The sequence below is a fragment of the Tasmannia lanceolata genome, unplaced genomic scaffold, assembly GCF_043159265.1.
Source record: "Tasmannia lanceolata isolate RefF3 unplaced genomic scaffold, GAP_Taslan_0.1 ptg000008l, whole genome shotgun sequence".
Lineage (NCBI taxonomy): Eukaryota > Viridiplantae > Streptophyta > Magnoliopsida > Canellales > Winteraceae > Tasmannia > Tasmannia lanceolata.
The window spans coordinates 19,973,453-19,985,965 of NW_027518685.1; the positions used below are offsets into that span (position 1 = coordinate 19,973,453).

General features: G+C 36.2%; 1 protein-coding gene and 1 long non-coding RNA gene across 5 annotated transcripts in view; both read left to right on the forward strand.

Annotated features, from left to right (window-relative positions):
- The first annotated feature begins 693 nt into the window (after nt 1-693).
- Nucleotides 694-12,513, forward strand: part of LOC143884714 (protein PAT1 homolog 1-like) — a 33,894-nt gene continuing 22,074 nt past the window's right edge. The window contains exons 1-5 of one of the 3 annotated variants that reach the window (XM_077388450.1): nt 694-888; nt 1,094-1,185; nt 2,553-2,707; nt 6,355-6,411; nt 8,507-8,576. In XM_077388450.1, the coding sequence (XP_077244565.1) occupies nt 1,122-1,185; nt 2,553-2,707; nt 6,355-6,411; nt 8,507-8,576 (346 nt within the window). In that variant the 5' untranslated portion in view covers nt 694-888; nt 1,094-1,121. The remainder of the gene's footprint in view (nt 889-1,093; nt 1,186-2,552; nt 2,708-6,354; nt 6,412-8,506; nt 8,577-12,513) is intronic. The other 2 variants (XM_077388451.1, XM_077388452.1) reach the window with 2 other exon arrangements.
- On the forward strand, nt 8,859-11,181 carry LOC143884715 (uncharacterized). Of its 2 annotated transcripts, XR_013253046.1 has the most exons (3): nt 8,859-9,101; nt 10,472-10,638; nt 10,712-11,181. It is a non-coding gene; the product is annotated as an uncharacterized LOC143884715 (long non-coding RNA). The 2 variants fall into 2 exon arrangements; XR_013253045.1 differs by lacking the exon at nt 8,859-9,101 and having other exon boundaries at nt 9,109-10,638.

Consider the following 12,513-nt stretch of genomic DNA (forward strand, 5'->3'; position numbering starts at 1 on the left):
GGTAGAAAATGTAGTTCCCTAGTGGTTCCGAGGTAGAAAATGTGGTTCCCTGGTGGTTTCGGGGTGAATGTGGTTCCCTAGTAGCTTCGGGGTATAAAATGTGGCTCCATAGTGGTTCCGGGGTATAAAATGTAGTTCCCTAGTGGTTCCGTGGTATACAATGTGGTTCCCTAGTGGTTCCGGGGTATAAAATGCGGTTCCCTAGAGGTTCCGAGGTATAAAATGTGGTTCCCTAGTAGTATAAATGGCAACCTTCAAAAACCTTGGGTGGAGTTCCCACGTTTTTTAAGCCTTGAGGAAGAGAAAGTTGTTAGTTAATGGCAAGCATAAAAAACCTTGCATGGAGTTTCCCACTTTTTTGAAGCCTTGGAAGATGAAGGTAGTAGGTTAATGGCAACCTTCAAAAACCTTCCATGCCATGATGTTTTTTAAGTTTCATAAGCCTTGAGGGAGGAAGAAGAAGGGGGTAGGTAGTGCATAGGGATAAGTGCAAAAAAGTGGAGGGAAAAAAGAGGCAGAGGGGTATTTTAGTCCAAATCTCTCCTCCACCGTAACTGACAGCCCCTGAATTAGAAAAAAAAACAAACGTACGCTTTTTTGACAATATCACCTAAACTTTGCATTTTTTTCAACAATTTCCCTACTCATTACTAGTCTTCCCCTCCCTTTTGTTGAAAATTATTGAACCCTCTCTCTCTCTCTCTCTCTCTCTCTCTCATGTATAATAAAAATCTCATATTCCTTTTATTAGGGTTCCTTTTCTTTAATTGTGGGGCTCAAATCCTCCTATTAGTCAGGTGAAAAGCTCTAGATAGAATGAATTTTCGTCTCAATTCAACTCATAGATCTCAGCTTTTGGTCAGAACCTAAAAACCACGAGAGAATTAGGTTTTTCTCCTTTCCCTTTTATTTGAATGATCTCAGCTTTTGGAGAGAATCCTAAAAACCACGAGACAATTAGGGTTTTTCTCCCTTCCCTTTTATTTGAATGATCTCAGCTTTTGGAGAGAACTCTAAAACCACGTGACAATTAGGGTTTCTCTCTCTTTCCTTCTATTTCTCTGTTTTCTCCTTATAAATTCTTGAGATTCAGTTCTAGGGTTTTAGCAGAGGTGGAAAATATGGAGGGATTTGAAGGAATTCCTGAGCTGAAAGATATCAACGAATTCGCCGCTGGTTCGTCAGGTTTGCTCAGATTTTTGTATTCTCATATTTGTTTTGTGCCCTGAGTGGGTTTGATTGCTAGATCTAGGGTTTTCGGCATGGTCTGTATGTTTTATTTTATGGCTTCTTTTTTGTATATTTACTGTTCTATTGAGTTTACTGGAAAAATTAGATGATTGGGAATTCTGATACCTGCTTGTGTGGAATTCATTCATCGGTTTAAGAGTTCTTGGGAAAATGAATATGATTTGTTTCATGGTTGAAATTTGAGATTTAGGCCATGTTTGGCAACCATGAATTTTTTTTCATGGCAAATTTCGTTTCTCAAGTGGTGAGAGAGGGGTAGGGTGTTACGTGCCTAATTGACCGTTACACAAATAAGCAAAGAAGAAGACACCTACAACCATAACACAAATAACTATTTGATAATTACTTTGTAACTACAGCATATACCCCATAAGAGGTACAAATGGAGGAGAGATTTGAGAGATAACGAATGAGTAGAGGGTGAGAAAAGCTTGAAAAATAAGGAAACCAAAGTCTCCACTCAAAATATGATTGATTTTTTTCCTTGTTTTTTAGGCACTTCTTATTCTATACTCATTCGTGCCCGGTCAAATCTCCCGTTCTCCCACCCGCCCTACGCGTCTCTCAACACTTGAGAAACTAAATTTATCATGAAAAAAAAATTCATGGTTGCCAAACATGGCCTTAGGGATTCTTTGCGTCTGATACCATTCATGATGAAACTTAACTTTATAATACTGAAATTGTGCATATGATTCGTAGTTGTTATAAAGCTTAGGAAAGCTGGTAAAAATGAACAAAGTATAAAACATTAAAACGAGAACACTAAAAACGTATATATGTTTATGATGCCACGAAGTGAAGCTAATCAATAGGTCAATCTCGTCTATAAATGCATGCATTTCGTTTCATTGAGTTCCTCCAACTTTGCATGGCTAGAGGGTTGCAGAGCCCAGAGACCACTGGTTGACTTTTAGAACTTTAGATCGCCAATAAATAGCAAGATGGAGATTATTATAGTTAAATCTGATGACCTAAATATAAATAAAAATATTAAGCATCTAACTCTCGAAACATTTTGGTTACTTTGCTTTGAGTAGGCATGGACTTTTGTTTGTCTTGTTCATGCACCTTCAATGCTAGATTTCTTATTGGTTCTGATTATGATGACTGCCTTTGTCCAATTCATTTTATGGAGGAATTTGTTTTGTTCTTTGTTCTCTGTATTGCGATTGCATTTTATCTATTGGCAGTGTAAATCCTCCTTTTCTTTTCTTTTCTTTTCCCGGTAAATAAATTAATAATTAAATCAAACACTGTTGCTTTGTTCTAATCGGCCTGGGTTTTCTGGTGGCTTGCAGAGAATACACGCTTTGATGCATCGCAATATCCATTCTTTGGTAATGATGTTTTGGAGGAAGTTGAGCTGGGCGGGTTAGAAGACAACGAAGATGCTGCATTAGTTGGATTTAATGACGATGAGTATCGTTTCTCTTATCTTGACGATAGAGAAGAGGTGAGCGTTTCTATTACGGATGATGTGAACAAACTTTTTTATTATTATTTCATATTCATTATTTTATGTTTATAATTTATGATGGGTTTTTGGAGTGATTTATGACAAAAGTATTTGGATTTTGATGCTTCTCATTATATTATAAAGTTTAATTTATCATATGCCAGTAACTTTTCTTGTTCATTGTTATTAGCATAAGGTTCCACATCATCTTAATTTTGCGAATTGCAGAAGGGTGGTGTTTTGCTTTTTTCTTTTTTTTGAAGCAAATGTTGGAGTTGGATATTAGGTGGATTTTCATTTTTTTTTTATATAGCTAAACAGATCTCCTGATATCAACTCCCAGATTATTATTGCTTTATTTCTTTAGGTTTCCCATCGGCTCTTCATATTTTAAAATGTTAGGTGAAATATACAAGAAATGAGATTTTAGCTGGTTGGAAAATATTTGTCTCACTTCAATTATCCGTGTTTCCTATTGCGACCTGGAGAATCAGCAAGATATTCTTTACTGTATATTGAATATGGAACAATCACAATATTTTTTTTGGAGTTCGAACTCGTTCCTTTTTGGAAGGAATTTATCATAAACTTTCTTTAAATTTAGACTCAATTTCATGTTTTGTTATTTATTTCTGGACCAAAGAATGTCTCATTTGGTGAAATTTGCCTCTATTTATGTTCCATTGTCAATTTTATTCATGATATATTTGATATATCATTATACTTTTTTATTTTGGTCTGGTGAGTTTTTCAGTTAACTTTCACTTGTATCTCATTTTATTCTGGGCAGTTTATGCTATATTAATCAGGAGCACAACATCTGTGAAACTAGTAATTTAAATACATGTGGCATGTCTCAAGAAAAAAAAATACAATATCTGTGAAACTAGCAATTTAAATGCATGTGGCATGTCTCAAGAAAAAAATACAACTCACACAAAAATTGCATAAAAGTAGATCTTTTGATTGAAACCTTCTGAAGTTTTCAGAGAAGAAATAGTGTTATTCTAGATATTGAAGATGTGCGTTTTCATTCTTTTTTTGTTGGAACATGGGCGTTTTGTGGGTTGTTGTGACATAGATGCATAGTGATGCCCAAAACTGGAACCTCATTTGGAACACCATTCTTGCACTCATCTTAATTACAAAAAAGGGGCAACAAACACAATTTTAACAAAAAGCATACCACGTATTACATTTGGCATCTGGAGATAGTTAAGAAGAAATATTGGAATTTAACATTTGTTTGTCTTGCACATGTCCCATATTAGTATGCACTCTTGTTTAGAGGCAGTTGCTCGTCTTTATGAAGCAATCTTTAACTGTACGATTTATCTTTTTGGCAACCATTTAAGCTTACTAAATTTTTTAAGTGTGGTTTGTTTGGCCAGAAACTGCTCAGTATGGACTATCTTTTCTTTTGAATATACCATTTCTTGTGTTCGGGTTCTTTTCTATGCTCTTGTTTTACACATTACCAAGTGTTATTCTTGGGAATTTATATTGGTTGCTTGAAATAGACTCGCGTTTCTTATTGATGGACATTATTTTTATCTTCTTAGTTTGTTTTGTGGTACAATTGGTTTTCTGAAAAGATGGCGTTTCTTTGTAAGAAATTTTTGTGGAGGGGAGCAGAGGCACAATAATGCATTAGATTCTGTATACATGATTTGTAAGTCTAAATTTGGGTCAGTTTGTTGATTAGATCCTATGTCATATTGATGATAATAATAGAAAGCTTTTGATAGGAATCAAAAGCCGCTAAAGACTTATAACAGGAGTTTAAAAAACATTGGAGGATCAAGTTCTAGAAAAATCGTGTGTGTTTGGCATGAAGATGAATGCGAAGGAACATTTTGTTAAAGTAGGGTGTCATTGTCAAACTTGCTAAATATAGTAAATTTGTACTTACTAAATATAGTAAAATCATATTTACAAAATAGTAAATTTGATTTTACTAAACATAGTAAGTTCAATTTTACTAAAAATAGTAAATGTGGCTTGCTAAGAATAGTAAGTTTCTCGTTTCTTTTTAATGAAATATTCTGCCGTTCAAAAAAGGAAAAGAAAAGTAAGTTTCAATTAGGAGTTTCAATTATTGTTGATTTTTTTTTTGAATGGTTTTTTGTTGAATTGTTATTTAATCATAATAGGACTAGGAGTTCTAGTCATTGTAGGATCAGTAGTCTTTTTTTTTTCTATAAATATGTAGGCCTACGGCCCTTTTCCTTATATGTTTTTGAGGAATAAAAAAATCTTGTTGCTTTGAATACCCTAGCCTAGGAGAAGAGCCCCCCCTGGAGTTCTAGTTGGCTGTCCTATGTCAACTTAGTATCAGAGCCTAGGTTTTACCATGGCTCCTAAAAGTAATTGGACTACCAACAAGAACCACCTTCGAATATGGAGCTAGCGGAGATGATTCACAATTTGGCCGAGAGAATATAAACCATAGAGCAACAAACAGGGAGACTTATTTATTTTCAAAAAAAAAAAAACAAAAAAAAACAGGGAGACTTGGTAATTCTCCTACCCCTGGCACGATCCCACTACAGAACAGATGATCCGACTGAAAGGGAGGCCAACTACAGGAACAGATGATCCAATTGAAAGGGAGGCCGATCATGACCCCACCATAATCATTAGAGCCATCTCGAGGGCCGCGCAAGTAGCAATCCCCACACCTACCCATGTCCTTGTTTGCGAGGCATGTGATCATTGGGACCGACCTAGACGTGGTTACAAAGATCAGGAGAATGATATCACCAAGCGAGTCCGTGTGGAGGCACCGGAGTTTGGAATCGACACCAGCCCTCAGACCGTCTTTGATTAGACGTGGTTACAAAGATCAGGAGAATGATATCACTAAGCGAGTCCGTGTGGAGGCACCGGAGTTTGGAATCAACACTAGACCTCAGACTGTCTTTGATTGGCTTGCTGCCATGGACGATTACTTTGACTGGTATGAGATGCCAAAAGACTGAAGAGTCGGATTTGCCAAGTTGAAATTGGTGGGTCATGCCTGAATTTGGCGGAGAAGCCTAGAAGCTAAGTAGATGCGATCAGTCAACCCCTTATCTACTATTGGAGGGAGATGAAAGAAAAACTAAATATCTCCCGACTCACTTTCAAAGTGATTTACGATTAGATGATCACTCTTGTCCAAGTAACCAAAGCGTCGCCGATTATGCACGACGGGTTGATGAGCCCTCGATGAGATGTGGTGTTAACGAGGCCACAGAGCACACATTGTCACGATTCAAGAATGGATTAACATATCCATATAGAGATGGCTACCTCCCATGTCTTTAGCATAGAAGATGCTACTCATGTACCATTAACATCGAGAAGAGTATGAGTCCGAACACGATTAGGAGGACTATGCCCCAAGGCGACACGAATCCTCAGGGCTCATATTATTTTTATGCTTGCCGGAGTTGGCATTTATCATGATTTTGCTGGCTGTATGCAAATTTTCTCCTTAATCTTTTGATGCTGAAGTTAGTTGGTACGTTTGTTTGCATTTGGAGTGTTCACCTCATTTATTATCAGTAATTTTAAAATGTTCACATTTCACTCCATCTTGCTCTTTTTCTTTGAGGACACAATCTATCATTCTCAACATAAACTGTGTGCCGCATTTGCAGGGTGAAGGCTTGGGGTCTTTATCAGATATCGATGATCTTGCTACTACTTTTTCAAGGGTCAGTTGTTTTCTCTTTGTGCTTATCAAAACTGATATGACCATACAATATAATGGAAAATCTCAAGAGCTATATCTTTATATATTTGGGAACGTGACAAATTTACTATTGTGCATGCCTGTTATTATTGTATCTTAAAGTTAAATCTTCTCTGATCCTAGAAGAATTTGTGGTGTACTTTTTTAAGAATAAAAACCATTTTTTCTTGAAGATGTCAGTGTGCTCACGTGGCTCAGTTTTAGTAGATAGTTTTGGAAATTAATCCTTTCTGATATTTTTCCTATTCTTCAACTATTGAGACTAATTTTTAAATTCCAATACACAATATATGGTTTTATGCACTTTGTTAGCATCACTCCAATTTTGGCCGAAATTTCAGGATTTCGGCCAAGGCCGAAAACCGAAACTTAAATCCATGATCTCAGCAACCTGTAGTTAGTGGGATATCAATACATCTGCTCTTTAGGGTTTGAAAACTATTGTTTTTTGTTTCTTATGTGTACAGAATTTTAGATGGCATAAGTTTTATATAAAAAAAAACCCGATAATATTTGCCTTTATGCTTGTTCAAGTCTTTCATTCAGAGCATGGGAAGGTGGGTTATATGAATCATCAATTTTTTTTGGGAAAAATACAGATACACCCCCTCAACTTTATTACATTTTCAACGATAACCCTGACTTTTCGAAGTCATCAATAACACTCCAGACTTTTCACTGTCCATTAAGTAGACCCTTGACTTTTCACCCTATAGTTCAAAATTCATCAAAGACACCCCCTGACAATTTCTTCGTTCCCGTCCACCCCGTCACTTAACAAGCATTATTGAAAACGAAGGGGGTGTCGTTGATGACTTCGAAAAGTTAGGGTTATCGTTGAAATTATCAGAAAGTTGAGGTGGTGTGTCTGTATTTTTCCCTTGTTTTTTTCCTTGAATGGTATGAATCATATATAGTACTTTCTGCATTTTTTTAACATGCTGGTTTTGTACTGTAGTGATAATTAATTGCTACAACCTAGTGACTGGCCTACGAAAGGTTTGTTTGGAAAGAAAGAAAAAGACACCTTACAACCATTACATCAGTTGGATTTTCGTCAAAATTAAAAGGCCAAGTAACTGCATATATTAAGAATCTTGTCTATGTCTAATGCTGGCTAGATAACCTGCTCTATGTCTATTATTGGCTAGATAACATGCTATACAATTTGCTTTGTTATGCACATTAGGGTTCTTAAATCAAAATCTTGCAGAAACTAGCAATTAATCCCCATGGCTGATAATTGATTGGGTTTTTGAGTGATGTGCTGGCATTAGTTTTTCAATTGATGGACGAAGATGCCTATGAAATTTTGCTCAGGAATCACTCTATAAAAATCCCTCTGGTTGACTTGGAACTCGGCTGAATTTGCTGTAAGTTAATGAAAAACTCAGAACCCTGGCCCGGTTGATGAAAACAGCCTGTTCAGTGAAAAACTAGTTTAACTTGTCAGAGCAAATGAAATTTTTTGCCAATTTAATGAAAAGCTTGCCCAAGTTGACTTGATATGGTAATGAGGCAATCTGGCCTCTATGTTAGTTTCAAGTTGAGATTTGGTTTTTAAACAACTGAAGAATTTTTGTTTCTCCAATAGTACATTCTGCGGTAGTTTTATAACCACTGGGCCTGCATAACCTAATGAAAACTATTACAATGTCAAAGTACTAAGTCCCCCTTCTTTGTGAATCATCAATCATGAAACCCTCCATTGGGCAAGAAGTTAGAAAATAGTTGTATCACGGTGTCACCTCTATTCATGGAAATCTAATACTGTCAATTTATTGAGTTATGATTCCAACTCTGTGCTGTTCACTTGCTCCCTTAATCTCGATGGGATAGTTTAGACAATTGATGTATGAAAAATGTGAAGATCTACTTGTTCCTTCCGTTCAAACATCCAATTTATAATTCTAGCAATTCCAAGATTGCTTTTCTTGTTACCTTGTTCCTTTCCCATACCTATGGACATCTTATACTGTTTTTTTATAATTAAATTTGAACTTTGTGCATTTATGTACTTGTGTTATTTGAGCTGATACATTTGTTTCTACACACAGCTAAACAAGGTTGTGAATGAGCCGAGGAACTCTGGAAACATTGGTGATAGAAGATCTTTTTCTAGGGAAAGTAAGTGACATTTTTACATTTCTTCCCCTACCTAGTATATGGTTGCTGTTACACTTTAGCTATTTCTTGATGCTTGATTTTGAGCAATTAAAGCAATTTTTTAAATCATTTTTCTTTGCTCTTTGCAAGTATCACATTGTCATTCTATATGTGGAATTATTTAGTAATTTTTATATGTCATTGTTTACTACCTGATTATTGCACACAAAACAAACATATTGTAATAGAGAAAACGTTTTCTACACACATGTGTAGAGAACTTCTCTACGCACTAGTTGCTCTTTAACGCTTATACAACCTCAGCAGTTGGATATGTTTTGTAACCACCGTAGGATCAAATGTAACTTTTGCGTTTTTGTTTTCATATATGAGAAAACCTCGTTTGTTTCGTCTTCTCCCCTCTAACAGCAGAAACCCAAACCTTGCTCCAAACCGATTGTAACCCTCGGGAGAAATCCACGCTTCCGTCTTCTCCTCGTACATAAGCCCGATTGCAGACGCCCTCTCTCCGCTGGTTCTAGCAAGGTAAGGGTTCAATTTTTCTACCATTTTCTTCCATTCTATCCATTGGAAAAAGGGTTAGGGTTTGTTTAGCTTCGGTGGAAGAGGGATAGACATGAGAGGGACTGAGGAGGGTGGGGTAAGGCAAGAAAACAAAAACTCCATTCAAATGGGTTTGATTTTTTACTTGTTTTTTACCCACTTCTCACCCTCTACGCATTTGTGCCCTCTCAAATCTCTCCTCCTCCCATATTCTCTTCTCTGACGCCCTCTCTTCCTTTGCTGCTACCGACGCACTCTCTTACCCCCCAAATGGATTCTCTGAAGTAAGTATGCGATTTCATGCTTTTTTTTGGGTTTCAATAGATTACAGTTTTTGATGGCCAAAGTAGCAAAATTACAGATTTCGTGGTTACAAAATCAATGGTGGTTACAAAATTTGTTCAAAATGAAATGGAGGGCACAACCATTCATTTTTTAACCATTCAATTTTTTAAGGCAATGAATGGTGGTTACAAAATCTGTTCAAAATGAAATGGTTACAGATTTCGTAGCAATTAAAGATTTTTCTTTGTTACAGATTTTGGATTGTAATTTTGATTATTGATGGTGGTTTCCCTATGACATTGCTTGTGGTCAGGATAAAAAGATTTCAGTTTTTTTTTTTTTGTCGCAAACACCATAAATGACAGGATAAATGAGGCACTTTCGTAGCAATTAAATGAGGCATTTTCCATCTCAAAATGAAATGGTTTTTGATGGCCAAAGTAGCAAATTCTAACTGGGGTTTTACGATTCTTTAGCCCATCAAAACTCTCTCTCTCTCTCTCTCTCTCTCTCTCTCTCTCTCTCTCGTTTTTATGAGATCATATTTTAGGGTTTCATTTTTTAATCTCCTATTTCTGTAACATAAGGAGTGGGTTTCGATTCTTCCCTTCATAAAGAGTGTTTTTTATTATCTGAATGGTTTGTGATTTTTTCCTCTTTCTACTGCTTTTTTAAAGCTCATCAGCAAGCCTGTGTGTAGATTGTGTGGGATGAAAAACAAAATCTGTCATGGCTTCATCTACTTTAAAAAATGCCTGACAAAAGAATTTGTGTGGAATAGAAAAAGTCTGTCATGGTTTCATGGTTTCATCTACTTGTAAATTTGTGTGGTTGAGTTTTCCAGGTTTTAGCCTCTTCAATCCAGGTTTTCGCTATTTCTGCCTAAACTGGATTTTGTACCCTAAAAATCTGGATTGAAGAGGCTAAAAACTGAATTTTTACACCTAAACTTGGTTTCATTTTTGCTAAGTAAATATCTCTTATTTTCTTACTGAGATTACCATTTTTTGTTACTGGCTATCTCATTGAAATAATTTATAACTCTGATTCTTAACTTTGATTTGCAGAGACAAAAAACAAAGTCATGTCTTCATCGAGCAACAATAATGGGAGGTTCCGTGGGTTCAGAATACCCCCCATAAACTGTGAGTGTGGGTTTAAAGCAACTTTGAAGATCGCTGAGACTGATAGGAAAGATAACCGAGGTCGGATTTTCTACTCGTGCGCATTCAATGTAAGTTTAGATTGATTACGTTTGATTAGGTTTGTAGTATATTTTAAGTTTCTGACTTTCCTAAAACACGCAGGATGGTACGAAGTGGAACTGCAAATTTTTCCGCTGGGTAGACGAAGTCGTAGACGTCTATGAAAGTTGGCGTGGTAGGGAATCCAACAACCATATGGAAGGATGGGAGATTGAGTTACATGAAATGAAGGAGTTGATGGAACACACAAAGGATGAGCTACAAAGAATGAAGTTGTTGATGGAACTCAATAGGGATGAGATGAAGTTGTTGATGGAACACAATAGGGATGAGGTAGCCCAAATGAAGGTCTTCATGGAACGCGGGAATGGAAATGCGTTGGTTAAAGTACTTGGAATTGTTGGGCTTTTTTTTTGTTTCTTTTTTATTATCTCCAAGACTTAGAACATGTAGTTAATGTGATAGGTAGTTGAGTTTTGGGGTTCGTTAGTGTTGAATGTGATGTAATGTTGAATGGGTGATGTACTTCAAGTGACCTTTTACATATACGAATGGTGTGGTTCGTAGAGTAACATCAAGACCCAATTTAGGCCCTACCCATATTTTTGAAAATTAAGTGTACCAAAAATGAAAATTGGGCGATGATATTTTCAACACCCTGTTTACATTCCACCCTGAAAATGAAAATTTTTGACAATATTCTTAGATTGGCACCCTCTTTAAAGGCAAATGAAAAATTGGCACCCTGTTTACATTCTCCACATGTTTACATTCACATCCAAAACGCACCATGTTTACATTCCAAAACGCACCCTGTTTACATTCCAAAAGGCACCCTGTTTACATTCACCAAATGTTTACATTGAAAATCCCAAAAATGGGGTACAATTGCATATAGAATTCATAAAAAATGTTGTAGCTTCCAAACACCAGGTGAACAAAAACAAATCATCTGCACGGCTGCACCAAAGCTTCGGTGACCAATTTCCGACCTCTTTTACTAACCTGCATCATATGCATGATTAAAATTCTTCAGTGTACACAAAAATCTATTAGAAGTGAAACAAGGATGGCCAATCATTTTGCACGAAAATACACGAAAGTACAAAAATACAGAAGTCTGAAGCTTTTAGGCATTGCTCTGAATGGGTTTACGAAAAATGAAAGAATAGAGATGTTAGTAAACATGAATCACTTGAATGACAATTTAATAGTTTGGCTTTCTGAACAAATGGGAAATACACCCATGTGTTGGTACACATGGCTACATGGAGAGTAATGCTATGTACAGACAAAGAATGGATTGTGCTTCTGTAATAATTTTTTTTCTTGATATGTACAGACAAAGAATGAAATCATGCACCAAAAACCTACAAAGAATGAAATGCTATGGAGAGTAATGCTATGTACAGAGTAATGCTATGGAGAGTAATGCTATGTAATGCTATGGAGAGTAATGCTATGTACAGAGTAATGCTATGGAGAGTAATGCTATGTACAGAGTAATGCTATGGAGAGTAATGCTATGTAATGCTATGGAGAGTAATGCTATGGAGAGTAATGCTATGTACAGACAAAGAATGAAATAATGCATCAAAAACCTACAAAGTCATAAACCTAATTCATTTGAAGTTCACACTAAGCAGACTATGGCCAACATGGAACTCTTTTGGAGCCTACTGATCTCGTAAATACTTATTAAGAAACAAGACAGCCAGAAATGGACACTTCCTCAAAATAAGAAGCTTTTTCTACATCCATATGATCTACTAAAGTAGATCGGTATTGCCCATATAATGAAAGAAATTCAAGAGCCTGATGGGTTTATGAAAATTCATGAACCTGTGAAGGTTTTAGTTGAAAAATACTCAAAATATGGGATTGGCTTTTGTAATTTTAGTAGT